This window comes from Neofelis nebulosa, chromosome 4 (assembly GCF_028018385.1).
Source record: "Neofelis nebulosa isolate mNeoNeb1 chromosome 4, mNeoNeb1.pri, whole genome shotgun sequence".
Classification (NCBI taxonomy): domain Eukaryota; kingdom Metazoa; phylum Chordata; class Mammalia; order Carnivora; family Felidae; genus Neofelis; species Neofelis nebulosa.
The window spans coordinates 116,083,028-116,103,384 of NC_080785.1; the positions used below are offsets into that span (position 1 = coordinate 116,083,028).

Genomic DNA, 20,357 nt, shown 5'->3' on the forward strand with positions numbered 1-20,357 from the left:
CCTTCACATTGCTTTCAGCAGTTTTTTAAAAATTTTTTAAATGTTTATTTTTCAGAGAGAGAGAGAGAGAGACAGAGTGTGAGCAGGGGCAGAGGTGGGGCAGAGAGAAGGGAGACACAGAGTCTGAAGCAGGCTCCAGGCTCTGAGCTATCAGCACAGAGCCCAACGCGGGGCTTAAACTCATGAACTGTGAGATCATGACCTGAGCCCAAGTCGGACACTTAATCAACTGAGCCACACAGGCACCCCTTAGCAGTTATTTCATAGGTGGTAGCATATTGTGTAAAAAACTAAATGATTAATTATGATTAATGATTGAGAGCCACGATTTTTTACATGAAACAACTTACACCAGGAAGCAAGGAAGCTTATCAAAAACTGCTACGCTTATTTCAAAAGAGACTCTGCTGGCCAAACATGGAAACATTCGAGCGTCAATAAGAATAATACTACAATTTGTTTTAAAATCCAGTCATTGGTAATAGTATCCCCCAAAATGCTTGCATCTTTTAATTTATACTGGTATATACTAACACATGCCAGAAGAAATTCACTGTTTACTGTGGAGGATTCATCATTTTGGAAATTGGTAAACATGATCTGGCTCTCAGGGTAACCAAGTAGTGAGGGGTTTCTCTTTATAGAACATTCTCACCACTAAACAAAGAAGGAATAATAGGATTCGAATATCACCGTTTTGCATCCTCTATTAAAGCATGATCACCAACAGTGCTGATGACATACAAGGAGACAAGAAGACATTTTTTGTCTTGTAAGGAAACACACAGGACCACCCATGAGATAGGCTGCCCCCAAACTTGAGCCTGAATCCAATTAAGCCTCTAACTCCACCAATTCATAGGAAACAGTGTCAAAGAGTGTATTTATTAAGCCAGTGTTGCTCAGAGTACTCAAGTGTCACAAGGTAAGTCCTTTGCACCAGAATGGATATAGATGACATGGTATTTAGTTATTTACCTACGGCTTCCTGCTCTATGAAAATCTGACTGTGGAAACAAGGTGAGCTGAACTAAGCAATGTGCTGAGTGAGTCGGTTGCTTAAAGGTTGGTGCAAGCCCTTCTTGGACTGTCCACAAGCAGATGAAGGACCGCACTGGGCCTGTGACCTCCTTTGTTGAGCACCATGTTAACAGCACAATAAGGATGTAATCATCTGAGAACAGACCAGGGGTAAGTTGTGTAGGACAGAAGATCCATTGCTTCAACAAATGAACCACCAGGAAAAAAATCATGGCAGGGAAACATATGTTAAAATCAACTTCAGGTATCTCAGTCAGTTGCAGTGTATGGGCCCTAGATGGATTTTGAGTCAGTCTCCAAAAAAGAAAGAAATTGAGATGATGCATAGATTTTGGATGAGGCTAAGGAATTAATATTAATTTTTAAAAGTGATAATGGTACTACAATTATGTTTTGGGTTCTTTTAATATTATAATTTTTTTTTAAGTAAGCTTTATGCCCAACATGGGGCTTGAACTCATGACCCCAAGATGAAAACTTGCATGCTCCACCTACTGAGCCAGCCAGGCGTCCCTTTTTTTAAAATACTTTAAAAAAAAATTTTTTTTAATGTTTTTATTTATTTTTGAGACAGAGACAGAGACAGAGCATGAGCAGGGGAGGAGCAGAGAGAGAGGGAGACACAGAATCTGAAGCAGGCTCCAGGCTCTGAGCTGTCAGCACAGAGCCCAACTTGGGGCTTGAACTCACGGACTGTGAGATAATGACCTGAGCCAAAGTCGGATGCTTAACTGACTGAGCCACCCAGGTGCCCCACTTTGTTTTTTTTTTAAGCCGTTAGATTTTTCAAAAAGAATCATTATAGAAATACATAATGAACCACTTAGAGATGCTGTGATAGGATGTGAGGGATCTTTTTCAAAATAACCTGGGGACTGGGAGAGTGAGCAGAACAGATGAAGCGAGACTGGCCATGAGTTAATTATTAAAGCTGATGGGTGAGAACATGGGAATTTATTCTACTATTCTCTTTACTTTTGTATGTCTCAGAATTTTTTTTTCATAATTAGTGTTTCGAAAAGAGAGAAAGGAAAGTGGAAAAAACAGCATGAGGACCTTGCCTATACCCGCCATCCAGCTTCAGCAGTTACTAACATTTGGCCAGAAACCTAGAAAGTTTTCAAATAGTGTAATGATCTTAATAATTGAGAACCTGTTCCTGATCTATGTAGGAACTAAGTTTCAGACAGTAATGGAAATTTGAAGGAAATGAATTTATGCCAGGGAAGCAAAAATTAAGTTTGTGGGCCACCCTGAAGGAGTAAATCTCAAATATTCATTTTAGGAGATTCTTCAGATTCTGGCTTTAGCCTCATCTTCTACCCTCTCTGTCCACTCTCTTCTACTTGTGGCCCTGTTGCCACCTCGGGCTGCCTGCCATTCCATGGACCTGCCATGCATTTGCTCCCTCTCAGCCTCTGCATGGCTTCCCCTGCCTGTTTCCCCCAGTCTGTTTGGTGAACTCTTACTCATTCTTCAGAGCCCAGCTCCTCCTCCTTGGTGTTTCTTCCTAATCTTCTCAGGCAAAGTTAATCAGTCCTTTTATCATCCTTCACTTGGTCATATGTCAGCTAGGGTTAGAATCCATCATTTCTGGTCTGTGCCCTCAATTAGACTGTATCTCAAGGAGAGGGGATTTGCTTTTTTACCTGTTTATCTCTAGCGCTTGGCACATGGAAGGCTGTCAGTAAAACTTGCTAAATAGTTACATGTTAAATTACCAGAAGAGGGAGGTCATGACACAGCAAACTGAAATTCCTAAGGAGGTAGGAGTCTGTGAACTCACTTTCCTAGGCTTTTTTTTTTTTTTTTTTTTTCAACGTTTTTTATTTATTTTTGGGACAGAGAGAGACAGAGCATGAACGGGGGAGGGGCAGAGAGAGAGGGAGACACAGAAGCGGAAACAGGCTCCAGGCTCCGAGCCATCAGCCCAGAGCCTGACGCGGGGCTCGAACTCACGGACCGCGAGATCGTGACCTGGCTGAAGTCGGACGCTTAACCGACTGCGCCACCCAGGCGCCCCACTTTCCTAGGCTTTTAACAGCCGATTGATTATCCTCTATTCCAAGCCTCTAACGCGCTGGGGTGAAGGCTTGAGTTTGGGTAAGGAGAAATGACTTGCCCAAAGTCAGGGTGAAGGAAGATGAGGACTAAAACCCACACCATCAGGTGACCAGTATGTAACATTGTAGGCGGAAAGGTTCAGCCAGCCAGATTCCCAGAGCTAGAACTAGAGCCCAGAACTCACAGGTCCACACCCAGAACCAACACTGCCATGAAAGTTACTTCACCAACCCTTTCTGTAGGTATGCATGGGGCACTTTCAGTGAAGATGCTTTGTGGAGCACCAAAAACCATAAAATACCTAGGAATAAATCTAACCAAAGAGGTGACAAATCTATATGCTGAAAACTATAGAAAGCTTACAAAAGAAATTGAAGAAGGCACAAAAAAATATAAGAACAGTCCATACTCCTGGGTAGGAAAAACAAATATTGTTAAAATGTCGATACTACCCAAAGCAATCTACATATTCAATGCAATCCCTATCAAAGTAACACCAGTATTCTTCACAGAGCTAGAACAAATAATCCTAAAATTTGTATGGAACCAGAAAAGACCCCGAATAGCCAAAGCAATCTTGAAAAAGAAAACCAAAGCCAGAGGCATCACAATCCTAGACTTCAAGCTATACTACAAAGCTGTAATCATCAAGACAGTAAGGTACTGGCACAAGAACACTCAGATCAATGGAACAGAATAGAGAACCCAGAAATGGACCCACAAAGTATGGCCAACTAATCTTTGACAAAGCAGGAAAGAAATAAAAACAGTCTCTTCAGCAAGTGGTGCTGGGAAAATTGGACAGTGACATGCAGAAGAATGAACCTGGACCACTTTCTTACACCATACACAAAAATAGACTCAAAATGGATGAAAGACCTCAATGTAAGACAAGAAGCCATCAAAATCCTCGAGAAGAAAGGAGGCAAAAACCTCTTTCATCTTGGCCACAGCAACTTCTTACTCAACACGTCTCCAGAGGCAAGGGAAACAAAAGCAAAAATGAACTACGGGGACCTCATCAAAATAAAAAGCTTCTGCACAGCAAAGGAAACAATCAGCAAAACTAAAAGGCAACCGATAGAATGGGAGAAGGTATTTGCAAATGACATGTCAGATAAAGGGTTAGTCCAAAATCTATAAAGGACTTATCAAACCCAACACCCAAAAAACAAATGATCCAGTGAAAACTGGGCAAGAGACATGAATAGACACTTCTCCAAAGAAGACATCCAAATGGCCAACTGACACATGAAAAATGCTCAAATACAGACCAAAGCCACAATGAGATACCACCTCACTCCTGTCAGAATGGCTAACATTAACAACTCAGGCAACAACAGATGTTGATGAGGATGCGGAGAAGGAGGATCTCTCTTGCACTACTGGTGGGAATGCAAACTGGGGCAGCCACTCTGGAAAACAGTATGGAGGTTCCTCAAGAAACTAAAAATAGAGTTACCCTATGGCCCAGCAATTGCACTACTAGGCATTTATCCAAGGGATACAGGGATGCTGTCTGGAAGGGGCATATGCCCCCCCATGTTTATAACAGCACTATCAACAATAGCCAAAGTATGGAAAGAGCCCAAATGTCCATTGATGGATGAATGGATAAAGAAGATGTGGTATATATATACACAATGGAGTATTACTCAGCAATCAGAAAGAATGAAATCTTGCTATTTGCAATTACGTGGATGGAACTAGAGGGTACTATGCTAAGCGAAATTAGTCAGAGAAAGACAAATATCATATGACTTCACTCATATGAGGACTTTAAGACACAGAACAGATGAACACAAGGGAAGGGAAGCAAAAATAATATAAAAACAGGGAGGGGGACAAAACAAGAGACTCTTAAATATGGAGAACAAACAGAGGGTTACGGGAGGGGTTGTGAGAGGGGTGATGGGCTAAATGGGTAAGCGGCATTAAGGAATCTACTCCTGAAATCATTGTTGCACTATATGCTAACTAATTTGCATGTAAAATAAAAAAAAATTAAAAAAGAAAAAGAATCTGTGGTATATCCTTCCTTAAATTTAAAAAATATATTTATATCCACCCACCTCCAGAAAAACCATAACATACTATGCAGACTCCCTTTTACTCTGCTGTCTTCACTTAGGAATACATCTCTGTATTCTCAGCTCAGCTCCACAGCACTTTATTATACGAATGCAGTACAGTTTAATGACTGGTCCCCTCCTAATGGGTATCTGGATTGTTTCCAGTCTTTTAATGTAAGAAAAAGCACGGCAGTGAATAGCCTTGTGCTATTTCTTTTCACATATTTGCCAGTGTATCTTTTAAATAAATTCCTAGAAATGGAATTGCTGGGTTAAAAGTAAATGCATATACTGGGACAACTGGATATCCATGGGCACAACATTGAAGCTGGAACTCTACCTTACATCAGACACAAAAATTAACTCAAAATGGATCAGAGACCTACATTTAAGAGCTGAAATTATAAAACTCTTAGAAGAAAATACAGGGGGAAATCTGCATAAGCTTGGATTTGGCAATGGTTTCCTAAATATGCTACCAAAACCAGAGGCAATGAAAGAAAAAAAAAAAAAAAGATAAACTGGACTTCATGAATATTAAAAACTTTTACCACTTCACACTGAGATGGCTATCATAAACAAAATAAAACACCAAAAAATCAAAAGCCAAAAAACAGGAAGTAGAGACATTAGAAATTTTGTGCATTGCTGGTGGGAATGTGACATGGGGTAGGTGTTAAGGAAAACAGTTTGACATTACCTAAAAAAATTAAAATACAATTATCATATGACCCAGCAAGTTCACTCCTAGGTATGTACCTAGGAGAAATGAAAATATATGTCCACACAAACACTTGTATATGAATGTTCACAGTGGCACTACTCACAACAGCCCTAAAGTGGGAACAACCCAAATGTCCATCTCTGGATGTATGGATAAACAAAACATGATATATCCATAAAATGGAATATTATTCAGGATGAAGTTCTGATGCATACTACACGGGGATGAATCTTGAAAACATCTTAAGTAAAAGACACAAAAGGCTTCAAAATGTATGATTCCACTTACATAAATATCTAGAACGGGCAACCTCACAGACACAGAAAACATATTAAGGTTACCAGTGGTTAGGGGGAGAGGAGGACTAGGGGAAAAAGCAAATGTATATAGAGGCGCCTGGGTGACTGAGTTAGTCCAGCATCTGACTTTTGATCTCGGCTCAGGTCATGACCTTGCGGTTGGTGAGTTCCAGCCGTTCTTGGGCTTTGCGTTGACAGTGCAGAGCCTGCTTGGAATTCTTTCTCCTTCTCTCTCCGGCCCTCCACCACTTGTTCTCTCTCTCTCAAAATAAATAAACTTAAAAAAAAAAAAAGCAAATGTATATATAATTTTGTTAGGCATTGCCAAATTCCCCTTGTAATAGCTGGACCACCTGCATTCCCATCAGCAATGTGTGAGAATATTTCTCAGGGCCTTACCAAGGAGAATACTGTCAAACTTTCAGATTTTTGCCAATCTGACTGCTGAAATGGTACCTTACCACAGTTTTACTTTGTGTTTTTTTCTTACAATAAAATGGTTTTAAAAACCCTAATTATGTTCTAATCTGCCAGCATTGGTTATGTAATCACCATGAGACTTCCTTAAACAAATACACTAGGGTAAAAGATTTATATGTTAAAGAAGTCAAGGTAAGCAAGTAAGAACTATACACATTGGTTAATGTTTTAACAAATTCATTAATGTTATGGTTATTGTTGTAAATTCTAATTCTAAAAATAAAAAATATAAAACTCATTTTGCAGGCAGGTGATGAGGTACTTAATTACTAGTACTTTCCACATGCACAGTACCCTGTTAGTCAACGTTCAACAACAGAAAAGTGTAAATAACATTTCTGACAATTCCAGAAATTCGATAAAACACATTTTCACCAACCATAAGGACCCTTCCACCTTGATTAGAATTAGTGTAGTTGCTAGTTTTAGCAGTAAAATTGCCACTGTGCATGTTACCTCTTCTCTAGAAAATCTTCCTATATAATTTTCAAGAATTTCCTGTGTAATCTGAAGCATAAGATCAAAAATAAAAGAAAATAACTAGTCAAAAGAATTGAAAGATTTAAGTTTACCTTTCCACTTAGCAACGAGCTTAGGATCTGAAATTGTGAAGTTTGGACGGCTTCTAGACAGGATACCTTTTCCAAAATAACCCTTCCGGGAAAAGAGAAAACAAGTTAGTACACGTTTAATTACTAATTTTTTAGCAGAAGGAAAACAACTATTTGTTTTTTTTTTAAATATATGAAATTTACTGTCAAACTGGTTTCCATACAACACCCAGTGCTCATCCCAAAAGATGCCCTCTTCAATACCCATCACCCACCCTCCCCTCCCCTCCCTCCCACCCCCCATCAGCCCTCAGTTTGTTCTCAGTTTTTTGTTTTTGTTTTTTTTTTTTTCAACGTTTATTTATTTTTGGGACAGAGAGAGACCGAGCATGAACGGGGGAGGGACAGAGAGACAGGGAGACACAGAATCGGAAACAGGCTCCAGGCTCTGAGCCATCAGCCCAGAGCCTGACGCGGGGCTCGAACTCACGGGCCGTGAGATCATGACCTGGCTGAAGTCGGATGCTCAACCGACTGCGCCACCCAGGCGCCCCTGTTCTCAGTTTTTAAGAGTCTCTTATGCTTTGGCTCTCTCCCACTCTAACCTCTCTCTCTCTCTCTTTTTTTTTTTTTTCCTTCCCCTCCCCCATGAGTTCCTGTTAAGTTTCTCAGGATCCACATAAGAGTGAAAACATATGGTATCTGTCTTTCTCTGTATGGCTTATTTCACTTAGCATAACACTCTCCAGTTCCATCCACGTTGCTACAAAGGGCCATATTTCATTCTTTCTCATTGCCACGTAGTACTCCATTGTGTATACAAACCACAATTTCTTTATCCATTCAACAATAGCCAAATTATGGAAAACAACTATTTGAGTTAACAAGAGATTCATTCTACTTTTCATAGCTTTATATCTTCCCTCTAGTTACTTAAAAAAAAAAAATGCCCCCATTAATGAATTGGCTATGGAGGGGAAAAAAAGCAAGCAAGCTACCAATCTCAACCCACACCTATCATTTATGGAAAACAGCAAAAACTAGAACTTGCCTTCATCTAAGAAGAGGTCCTCAACCAGAAGAGAGAACAGATAAGGAGCCAAGGACATGCTGAAGCCTCATCTGTCCATGACACAGAATATGCCACTTAGGTTGCCTCCGGGGATGGAATTGGAGTGGGGATTCTTACTTTTTACTCATTACATTTCTGTAAACTGCTGGACATTTTTATGAACACTCAAGCCTTTTATAATGGAAAGACAAGAAAGGTCAATGCGTTGAAATATGGGTTCATGGGTCGGGGAGTTATCCTCATTAACATATGGCTTTGGGGCACCTGATTCAAATTGTGCTGTTCCCATACTACACTGCACCAAATGGCAAGGAAAGAATATGGCTCAATTATAGTTTGCTTTGGGAATGGATGGGGAGAAGCAACAGGGACAGCTGGCTCAGGGCTGTGAGGAAGGAGCCACACCAAAGCAGCTGGCACTTACTTTCCCATACAGCTGCTCGATATCTTCTGCGTTTCTCACAATTACATTGTTGTTTATCATTTCAGCAGTGAATATTTTGAAGTCTTTCTTAGGCCCACCATTCTGACCAAAAGGAATTGGCAAAGGAGATTCATAACTCTCATACACTCTTCTTTTCCGCTTTGGGGCGTGGAAAACTGCTTCCGCCATTTCTCAAGGGTAGCTGGTTTTTAAAGAGTATAACAGGGAGAAAGAAACAGCCAATCAATAACTATATTGATCAAAAATGGGAGTGCATCTCTAGGCTCAGAAAATGTTGTAGTCTGTCAGAAAAATAAGTATATACAACGCAGGGAACTAAAAGGGTAATGAGAACAAATCCCAATCACGTAGAGTATCTCAATTCCCACAACCATAGCCAAGAAGCCAGTGGCAATATTTCTAATTATAGTGGACAAGACTGAGGCCTAGTGACATGCCCAAAGTTACAATGCCATGCAAAAGTCTGATAGCAAGCATGATAGGATTCCCGCCTTTTAGGATTACTCCCATTCTTTCACTCAAGCAACAGACAATTTACTGAGTACCTACCAGCGGCTCCCAATAATCAGAGGTGCTAGGGATATAAAGATAAAACCAAAAGAGACACTGTCCTCAAAGGATTAAATCTAAGTCAGCATTTTGTTTTTCAAAAAAGGACCTTAAAATCCATTCTAAACATTAGGTCAATCATCTCCCAATTTTTAAGGTAAATTAATAAATAATAACAATGACAGAAACAGTTATCATTTAAGGGTCTATCATGCACCAAGAGCAGGAACCCTAAAGCCAGAGTTGCAGCTGTGTGATTTGGGGGCAAAAGTTACTTAATCTCTCCATGCTTTGGCTTCCTTGCTTGCAAAATAAGGCTAAAAACAGACTCTATCTTGGAGTTAAGACCCATAAAGGTCCTAGAAGAGTACCTGATACATAATGAGCACTGTGGGTATATTTGCTTTAATTATTATTATGGGGTGAGTACTACCAACTCTGTTCTACAGATGAGGAAAACAGGTTCAGGTTACAAAGATTTTGTAAAAGGCCCCTTCAGATGATCCCAGGTCTGTGGAATTCTAAAGCCTATGCTCTTCTCTCTGGGTTCTGCTGCGAGCACGGGCTGCATCTGTCTCCCTTTGTCTGAAGGCTCACTATTTCTCAAGGTTAGGAGCTAAAGGGTTCCGGAGAATGATGGAATTGCTTGCTGTGCACTGAATACTCTGAGGAAGTAAAGGAAGCCAAAGTGAGTACCTCTCCCTTCCAGGCCTTATACTCAATTTGAAGAGACAAAACACACACAAAAGCAAATCGAAGGTAACACAACAAGCTGCAATTCAATAATGGCTAAAGGAAGGAAATGGAGTTGAGTGCCTTGGGTGATAAAGCAACAGAGCCACAGCAGATACATTTGACTTAGGAAAACTCAACCCCATGTAAGGAGGGAAAATGTAAACAGTGCAAGAGTTTGGGCACTCCACTCTCCCAACAGACGCCCTGGAACATGAGGGGAGACTTGAATTGCTGCTCCCTCCATCCCAGGCCTAGGCTCGACTTAAGCTGAGAGCATATCTGGTGCTTAAAGATACACTGGAGCCAGATCACACGTTTCATCTACATGGATCCAAAGAACGAAGTAAAACTTCGTTAAGTGACTCCTGCAGTTAACACCAGCATCCCACTGGGCAATACATGCGATCAAGCCTGAAACAGCCAATGATGGTGGCCAAATCTGAGGAAGGTAAGTGGTTTTATGGGTTTATGACCATTAAAAAGAAATTGCATGCCTTGTCCAATGTGTGATACCTTTATACATCCATCCTCTCAAAGAAACTGAGGAATTAGATCGGGACAAAGGAAAACACAGACCAAGGAAGAGTTATAGAGATTGATAAATTACAAAGATAACTATGAAAAATAAGAATCAGCAAGTTGGAACCTTTATAGAATTGACCAAATATTCTAAGCAGCAAAATGCTAGAATAATTTAATTTTTAAATAGATCCCTCAATGGAATTACATACTGAACATGATACATATATACATTTTATCTATACACACACACATTATTGTAAAAGGCAAAAGATTTATACTATCTGAAGAGAAACCAGAGCATACGCACACATTATTGTAAAGCATTCATAACAAAACAATGTGTATCGCATGTTGATGCACAATTAAGAGATTTTCTTCCAAGAGCATTTTATCTAAATTTTCACTTGCTGACTTATCCCTCAATCCAAGCCAACTATAGTATTGAGTATTCAACAGAAGCAGCAGCAATTTATTCTAAAACTTAATGCTTTTTTGAGGCAGGATGTTGGAATCTAGTGAGAAACTTTCAAGAGATATCCAGGAACAATTTGGACTTTTATCAGATTTTTCACTTTTATAACTTCTAGGTAGTATTTAACTTGTATAGGCTACATTTGGAATTTTTGAAAAAGAGGAAATGTTAAATGGCTAACTGCAAGAACTTCCAATTAAATTCCCTTGAACAAGTGAAAATGAAGTTATATTTGAATTTGTCTGGGTTGGAATCTTCCCTCCGATTGCTGCTATACTCTTAAAAAGCAAGAATGAGCTAGGACACTTGGTGGCAAAAACCCTGTACTCCAACCCAAGTGTGTGTAACAGAAAGCTTCCTGCCACAAAACATGCCGTTTTTCACAAAACCTCAGTCTGTGATCTGGTGTCACTTCTGCCCATGTGGCAGCATGCACATCAAGAAGCTGGATCATAGTAGGCCTCCTATATATGCAAACCTGCCATTATTATCATGTGAACTTGCATAACCCACTTAAGCTCTCTGAGACCTGTTTCTTCATCTTCAAATTGAACAGGACTGGAAAACAGTCTGGAAATCACTCAAATGTTAAACACAGAATAACCATATGATCGGGGCACCTGGATGGTTCAGTTGGTTAAGCATCTGACTCTTGACTTTGGCTCAGGTCATGATCTCATGGTTTGTAAGATCAAGCCCTGAATCGGGCTTTGCACTGACAGAGTGGAGCCTGCTTAGGATTCTGTGTCTTCCTCTCTGTCTGCACTTGCTCTCAAAATAAACAAAGAAACAAAAACCCCCACAAAGAATAACCATGTGATCCAGCAATTCCACTCCTTGCACAGATATAAGAAAACTGAAAACATTTTCATGCAAAAATCTGTACCCAAATGTTTACAGCAGTGTGATTCATAATAGCCAAAAAGTGGAAACAACCCAAATGTCCATCTACAGATGAATGGATCAACAAAATGGGGTGTGTCCATATGTAATGGATTACCAGCAATAAAGGAATGAGGTGCTAATACATGCTACAGTGTATATGAAGCTTGAAAGCATTATGCTAAGTGAAAGCAGTCACAAAAGACCACATATTGTATAAGACCACTAATACGAAATGTCCATAATAGCAAATCCAGAGACCCCAAATGGACTAGTGGTTGCCTGGTGCTGAGGGAAGGGAGAAATGGGGTTATAGGTACAGGTTTATTTTGAGGGTGCTGAAAAGGTTTTAAAACTAAATTGCAGTGATGGTGATGGCTTCCCAACTCTGTGAATGTACTAAAATCACTGAACTGTACATTTTACAAGGGTGAGTTTTATGATGTGAATGATCTCTCAATAAAATTAAATAGGAGAAACCAAATGATCTTTAGTTGCATAGTTTTGTGAAAGAGTTGTCTTGTGCTGAATTTGAAAGACAAAGCAGGGGAGAAAAGAATTCACTATTCTCCATATCTGCAACAGGCATTTAAGAAATGTTTCTGTAGTGCCACTATAGAAGCACAACATAATGTAAGATGTGGCATGTGAATAAAACTAGAAGAGGTGATCATCATCAGTAGGTACAACACACCAGGCAGTCTATGCCATTGCTATACACATGGGTACTACTATTCTTATTTCACAGACAGGGAAATTGAGGCTTAAAGAGGGCCAGTTACCCAAGCCCTATCGTATGGAGACATAGCATTGCAAGAAGACTAGCCTAAAGGAGGACCCATGTCTAAAGCACACACAGATACAGAGGAATGACTGGGCCAGTTGTCAAGGGGTTTGGAATGTGAAGGCTGGTTCAGACTTGGGAGTCAATGCAGACTCTTAAGCAGGGAATGATAGCTGAAGAGAGATTAATTAACCTTGTATGCAACAGTGGCTCTCAAGCTTGGTTGCCCTTAGAATCACCTGGGGAAATCTTAAAACTCCTAATGCTCAGAACTTACCTGCAACTCTATCAGAAATTCTGGGGTGGGACCCAGGTGAGTTCAACATGTAGCCAAAGCTGCCAACCACTGGTGATAGGATAGCCTATTCAAACTCAATCCCAACATCTCCTTAACGTAAGTACTATTACTATTCCCGTTGTTCAGAGGAGGACAGGGACTCAGGGGCTGAGTGCTACCCACCTGTAAGGGATTTGTTGCTTTTCCTTTACCAAACCTGGGCATACTTGACTCCAGACACAAGTAGTGTTAAGTATATTTACTATCAAAAGCAGGGCTTGTTCCTTATTCTTCCCTTGAGCAGACACACACTGTTTAGATGTTCAGTAAATGTTTATTCCAAATAAAACAAAACACAGCAGAACAAAAATGGGGGAGGTAGCTCCATTTAACTTTCCAACCCCCTTGGAACACTCTGCCAAACAAGCCTGGTTAAAACCTCCCACCTAGTAAAGCTCACCTCCCAATTAAAAAATGTTTGAAGCTCCAAAGGTGTACCTCCTGGGCTTAGGGAGGCAAGGATGAAAGGGACAAGGCAAACAATCCAGTCCCTGGGGAGCTTTCAAGTTAGGACCTGAGACTAAGCCACATAAACAAAAGATAACCCTTTGAAAGCAGTTGTGAGGATAAGGTGGGTAATTGCGTGAAAAAGGCCAAAGCGCCTCATACTGGGCCTGTCGTGTGCAAAATGCTAGTCAGATGGAGGTTGCAACTGCAGTAAATGATGGCACACAAGCCAGAAAGTGTTCAGGGCCCACCAAATTCATAACTCCCTGTCTTAACTTATCCCTTTGCGGATTTCCTTGAGTGCCCCCAGCGCCCCAAGAACCGCATTAGCTGCTGAGGCTCCCCTCGGGCAGAGACGGTGTCCGATGCACCTCGACGTCCCCAGCCCCCAGCACCGAACGTGGCGTCGTGTTCTTCGGAAAGAACGAAGAAGAGAAGCATGAACGGCTACAGGTGCTCGGACAAGGGGAGAGGGGCTAATTCCGGCGGAACCGGGAAGCCTGGCTCCCCATTTCGGCCCATTCTAGTCTGGCTGTGGGACCCCGGGGAAAGTCTCTACACTCCCCACTCCAGCTCCTGAGGACTTTCGAAGAAGCCAACGTCTCCTCTCACAGCAGACCCCCCGCCCCCCCCCCCCACCCCCCCACCCCCCACCCAGGGAGCAGCCGCCGCGACGCTTAGCGTCACGAGCCGTAGCTCGCCATGGGCCCCGGAGCCTTACCTTCCAGAGCCCCACGCGCCCCTCGTTACCTCGGCAACACCAGCCGGAGGGCTGACACCGCCGCCGTCAAGCAGTACGGTCGCAAAACCGTGCGAATGCGCAGCCGCAGAGTCCGCGGGAGCGCCCGCGGGGGTCTTTGCCTCGAGCGCCTGCGCACAGCGTGAATGAGGGTTTTCTGTGCTTGCTGCTGGCTCTTTGGTGCGTGTGAGCGAGTTGTCTGTATTACCCTTCCCAGGATTGTACGGACCGCTTCCTACACAGGTGGTGTTTTCGTTTAATCCTCACGACAGTCTCGCAAGATTCATTTTACAAATGAGGTCCGAAGTTATTTGTCCGGTGTCACATAGCCAGGAGGTAGTGGAGCCCAAGCTTTAACCCAGGCATGAAGACTTAGAATCTGTCGGGGGGGGGGGGGGGGGTGGTGAGGGGGTAGGGATAGGCACTTGAGGCGACAAGACTTTACTGTTTGACCTGGCCCTGACGCTGACCTCCGCTTTCTCAGTGTGTATGTATAAGCTGCAGCATGCCCGGAACTTGTAAGGAAGCGGCCTCTCACAGACACCTGACTCAAAGTCTCTGTGTGCACTGGTTGCCCTGTGCAGTGTGAAGGACAACAGCCAGGAGTCAGACCTGCCTTTGAATGCCCACCTCCTCCCTGGTCTTGAGTGACTTTACTTTTCTAAGACTCAGGTGCCTCTATTGAGAAGTGGGCCGTCAGAATTATGCTGGATGAGCAAAGCAAAATGTGTTGGGAGGTGTAAAAATTTCTCCTGACCTGGTTATTTTAAAGGACTTCTAGTAAGGAGTCCAATATATGCCTTCCCAAATAGAATCCCAGGGTCCCCAGCACACATACCACACATGCTGGGCAGGTGGGGAAGGTGGGTGACAGGGAAGGGTGGCAAATAATGACAGAGATTCATGGGGCTAGGGTGTGATGGGCTTTGAAATCTGGGACTTTTCCCCAACTTTCTCTTGTCTCCAGGCCTTCACCCCCCGCCCCCCCCCCACACAACTTGCCTTGGCCTAGAACATCCTTCTCCCCTCTGTTTGCAGCAGTAATTCCTTAGTAATTAGGCCTCACTTCAAATATCTTTTCCTCCAGGAGACTTCCTTTTGACTCCCCGAGCTGAACTGGATGACTTTCTTCTATGTTCCTGCAATATTCTGATGGACACGGTGTTGTCCCTGTTTCCTGGTCCTCCTTAAGCAGAGGCTTTCAGGGGATGGTCTACCTGCACAGGCCTTAATTGCTCTGCTAAGAGTTCAGACTTAAGATAAATCAAAATCAGAATAGCTTCCTGGTTAGAGTGTTGCAAAAAGGGAGAACTTCAGCAAGGTTCATCAAACAGTGGTACCACAGGATGAATTGGCAGGGAAGAGACAGCTGGCAGAAAGCTCTAATATTGTACTACCAGAACTTGCCAGTTTAGGAAATATTGGTTTTAGAATGAGATAGGCTTTTTTTAAAGTTTATTTATTTATTTTTCGAGAGAGAGTGGAAGTGTGGGAGGGGCAGAGGGAGAGGGAGAGAGAGAATCCCAAGGAGGCTGCACGCTGTCAGCACAGAGCCCGATGAAGGTCTCACACTCATGAACCATGAGATCGTGACCTGAGCCAAAATCAAGAGTCGGACACTTAACGTCCTGAGCCACCCAGGTGCCCCTAAAATGAGAGAGGAAAGGGAACCTGGAGGTTGTCCAGTTCAATTTCCTTATTTAACTGATAAGAAAAAAGGTTCAGAGGCACTGCGAGTTGCCAAAGGTGGCAGAGCATGTCTTAGGTGGCACCGACACTGCAGCCACATCTCCTGAACCTCTCAGCACAGAACTCTGCATTCAAGGGTTTGGGATTTGCCCATAATGAGATCTCAGGTGGCGTCATGGAGAGCCCTGTCCCCACAGAGGTCCAGAGTGAAAGCTACTGAATAAGATATTCTTCCCCTGAGATTTTCACTAAAGTGTGTTTTTTTAAAACCTTTTGAAAAAAAATAAAACCTTTTGTTATGGTCATTTTCAAACACAAAAGTAGAGAGAATATTCTAATAAATCATCACTTCCACAATCTTCAACCTTTGCTATCTTGTTTCTTTTATACTCTCCCTATATATGCCTTTATCCCACTGCTAGAATATTTGAAAGCAATCCTAGACATTGATTTCGCTCATAATATTTCTGCATGTATCCCTAATAGATAAATATTTAATTTTTATCACATATATTTCATATGCATAGTTGATATGTTTACATAGATATGATATATAGTTGATTCTCATTATTCACAGTTCTATAGAGTCACCATGAACACCAAACCATTGCTCATGGGGAAATACAGGGTTAGGTTCCTGACAGACTCTGGCCACAATATTTTTATCAACTGATCAGTACATAACCTTGCTTTCTGTTTAAAGATACTTTATTTAATATCTACTGTTGATTCATTACCATTGAACTCATGGCCAACAGCACTGTAACTCATGCCCGTATGAACCTTATCTAACACAGGTATTTCCTCTGTAAGGCACATCACAGCCTTTCTTGGCTTAGGAACACATGACAGCACTTCAGCACTCTGCTTGGTGTCCATTTTAAACAGTGAAATCGCTAACAGAAAGCACAAAAATGAGAAAAAAGGTGGTACTAAAGAAACTGCCAAAAGCAAACTTATTTACAGTATGAGAGCTGGAACAAGAAGAGTATCAAGTGTTGACTTCAGCTGGGAACGTGCATATGGGGAGACTCAAATTTTTCTGTGCTCTGCATGTGCATGTCTGCGAATGACTAAGTGCTATAAATATTGATTTTGGCATCACAAATAAATGTTAGCCAGTAGGTGAATTTGCAAACACAGAATCTGCCAGTTTGTGTGCATGCGTGCGTACGTATGTATGTATGTGTGTATATCTCCCCAACATCATTAGCAAACATAAAATGAACAATAATCCTTAGCATCATTTATCTGTGAAATGTTACATGGAACCTCCATGTAATATTTGGGATATACTTACACTAAAAAAAATCGTTGGGGGTGCTTGGGTGGCTCAGTTGGTTGAGTGTCGTACTCTTTATTTCGACACAGGTCGTGATCCCAGGGTTATGGGATCGAGTTGTGAGTTGGGCTCCATGCTGAGTGTGGAGCCTGCTTAAGACTCTCTCTCTCTCTCCCTCTCTCTCTCTCTCTCTCTCTCTCTCTCTCCCTCTTTCTCTCTCTCCCTCTGCCCTTTTCCCCTGCTCATGCTCTCTTTCACTCTCTAGAATAAAATTTTCAAAAGATCGTTTGTCTGAAATTCAAGTTCAACTGGGTATCCTGTATTTATCTTGTATATATATCCTGTGTATCTGACCACTCTAATGATGATTTGTTGGGTGTTTATATGCGCTGGCCACTTGGCATCCTGTTTTGATTCTCACCACAGCCCTGTGAGGCAGGTGTTCTCACTACTTATTTCATAGGTGAGGTTCCCTCTCTCTTCCTAGTTCCCAGAGCTGGGAAGTGGTAAAGGCCAGATAAGGATCCAGATCCACGGGGACTCCAGGGCCTGAGATCATTTAAATCCACTGTGTTGGACACGAGAGGGCAGTGCATTGACAAAACACAGCTTTAACTCTGAAATACAAAAATAGCCAACAACAAGTGTTGGTGGGAGGTCAGGGAAGACCAGGATGGGTTGATGGGGGGGGGGGGGGGGTCTTCCGAGAAGAAGTGGCCTTTGAGCTCAGCCTGGAAGGAGGGTTAGCTTCAGGAGAGTGGCAAGGAGGAGGGAGACAGTGGGCTGGGGCACATGGACAGGCCCGGCAGGCCTGCGTGCCAGGCAGGTGTGGGTTTTGAGGTACTGGAGGGGAGGAGCTGGGCCTGGCTGGCGGGGCAGGAGGTCGCTGCTGACGATAAAGTTCGATAGGCAGGGCGGGGGCTGATTGTGCAGGCGCTTGAATGCCAGGCTTGGCATTTGGACTTTACCCCGTAGACAATGGGGAGCCACCGGCGTTTCTGAGCTGGGCAGGGCGGCCCCAGCTGTCGCCCCATTGTTTTTCCCAGACAGCGCCTAACTGTGCAGTATTTCAGCGAGCCCACTAGATGGAGATATTTTAGCAAATTTAAAGCACCCAGCTTTTCCTGGACACAATTTCCAGGGAGAAAAACAAACACGGGGACCCCACAAAACCTCCACGTGTTGACTTGCAGCATCTGCAAAGTAAAGTGCAAGGCCTGGGAAACAAAAATCAAACTAGGGACAGTGCAGCTTCACCCTGCCAGCAAGATGAAACTTCAGGTAATTTCACTGCTTTGAAGGAGAAAGGGTCAAGGTGAGCAAGAAAGGACACAGTTTTAACAAGTGCTCTGCATTTATTATCTAGCATTTAAGCCTCACAACAGCCCTTTGAGGTAGGTGTTATCGCATTGTACAGGCAAGGAAACCAAGACGCTGAGAGGTACATTTGCTCAGTTATTTGGGGAGCTAACACCAGGCCAGGCTCAGGGATAGAGTTGACAGCATATAGTAAGGTGGGTTGGGCAAGCCTCTGAGGCTTTGCTTTGCTGGGCCCAGGTCCCTTGTGCAAAGCACAAAGGATGTGCCTTTCCATCCTTCTTTTGTTGCTAGAAAAATCTGTAACATGAATGATGAGACCGGGCTCTTACCATTTGTGCTATTCCAGCTACTTTTTAGAGACAGTCTCACTTAATTTTAACTCTCACATCAGCCCACTGAGTTAGGAATTATCATATACCCATTTTGTAGGTAAGAAAACAGATTGACAGAGGTGAAGTGACTTGTCCAAGGTCACACAGGGAATAAGCACCAGAGGGGGGATGAATCCCAGGTATGCCTACTCCTGTCCTGTTCTTCACAATCAAGCACATTTGACTTAGGGATAAATTCCTTAGAGTATCTTGGGCACCGATGTTCAAAGAGATACATACAGAGAATTTTAAAAATCAAGGCATAATGGTTTGCAATTTAAAAAAGTGGGGGCGGGAGGGTGGGGGGCACCTGGGGGGCTCAGTCAGTTAAGCATCTGACTCTTGATCTCAGCTCAGGTCTTGATCTCAGGGTTGTGAGTTCAAGCTCTGCTTTGGGCAAAAACAAACAAACAAACCTAGAAGCAAATGTGGCTGTGGGAATATAGGTGATTGTTAAATTATTTGTTGTATTTCTTCATTGATTTTAATTTTTGCACAAAAAGATGCTTCAGGTAAACAAATAAATACAAAGATAGAAAACCCACAAAACCAAAATAATTTTCCTGTTTAGCATCAACGGTTTGATGAGGGCGGTTGCCAGTACTCTGGGTCTGAGAGGAGCCTGGAAGAAAGGGATCAGGGGAAGTGGCAGACAGGTTCTAGCCCTATAGGGTGCACAGGCCGAGGCTCTGCTATGGGAATGTGGCTGGTGGGGTCCAGTGCACCAGCATTTCAGCGTAAGATCCCATCCTGGCATTCTACAAGCAGTCCCAACACGTTGTGACTGCTGTCCCTGCCAGGGAGAAGCCAGTGCCAGGTGAGGTCACAGGAACCCCACAAGGAGGACAGAGAGGAATAGGAGGGGGTGTAGGGGCCCTGGGGCAGATGTGGCTTCTCTGTGGCTGGAAATGGCCACATCCTCTGGCTTCTCTCCCTCCTTTCCTTTGGTCATTTTTTCTGACCTCATGGTCACAGACCATTTCTTCATGCGGGTCCTTGAGGGGTCACACCCACTTTCCAGCAACAGGTGCTCCAACCACAAATGAAGGGTAAGGCTCACTTTGCCCGTCTCCTGGGGCTGAGCTGGCAGGCATGTAAAGTCATGAGTGCTAATGTTCTTTGCAAACTGCCAATCACTACAAAGAAATAAAGAGAAATCTTTTTCCTCTTCCTTTACATTTTCATATTACACAAAATAACATGAGATACATATAGAGCCTAGCACTTTCCTTGCATTGGCTCATTTCCCCACTCATTTATTCCTCATAGCAGGCCTATTAGTAAATACTTCTATTCTCCCCTTTAAAAAATGTTTATTTATTTAGAGTGCAAGCAGGGGAGGGGCAGAGAGAGAGAGGAGTGAGAGAATCCCAAGCAGGCTCCAGCTGTCAGTGCAGAGCCCCACTCGGGGCTCGATCCCATGAACTGTGAGATCATGACCTGAGCAGAAATCAGGTGTCAGATGCTTAACTGACTGAGC

General features: G+C 42.8%; 1 protein-coding gene across 3 annotated transcripts in view; it reads right to left on the bottom strand.

The window, feature by feature from the left end:
• The window catches only part of TSEN2 (tRNA splicing endonuclease subunit 2), a 49,421-nt gene extending 35,135 nt beyond the window's left edge, over positions 1-14,286 (bottom strand). Inside the window, exons 1-4 of one of the 3 annotated variants that reach the window (XM_058725956.1) lie at positions 14,198-14,252; positions 13,153-13,280; positions 8,728-8,929; positions 7,253-7,334 (exon numbers count right to left, since the gene is read on the bottom strand). In XM_058725956.1, the coding sequence (XP_058581939.1) occupies positions 7,253-7,334; positions 8,728-8,916 (271 nt within the window). In that variant the 5' untranslated portion in view covers positions 8,917-8,929; positions 13,153-13,280; positions 14,198-14,252. Of the gene's footprint in view, positions 1-7,252; positions 7,335-8,727; positions 8,930-13,152; positions 13,281-14,197 lie in introns of all 3 variants that reach the window. The other 2 variants (XM_058725958.1, XM_058725957.1) reach the window with 2 other exon arrangements.
• Positions 14,287-20,357: the final 6,071 nt, after the last annotated feature.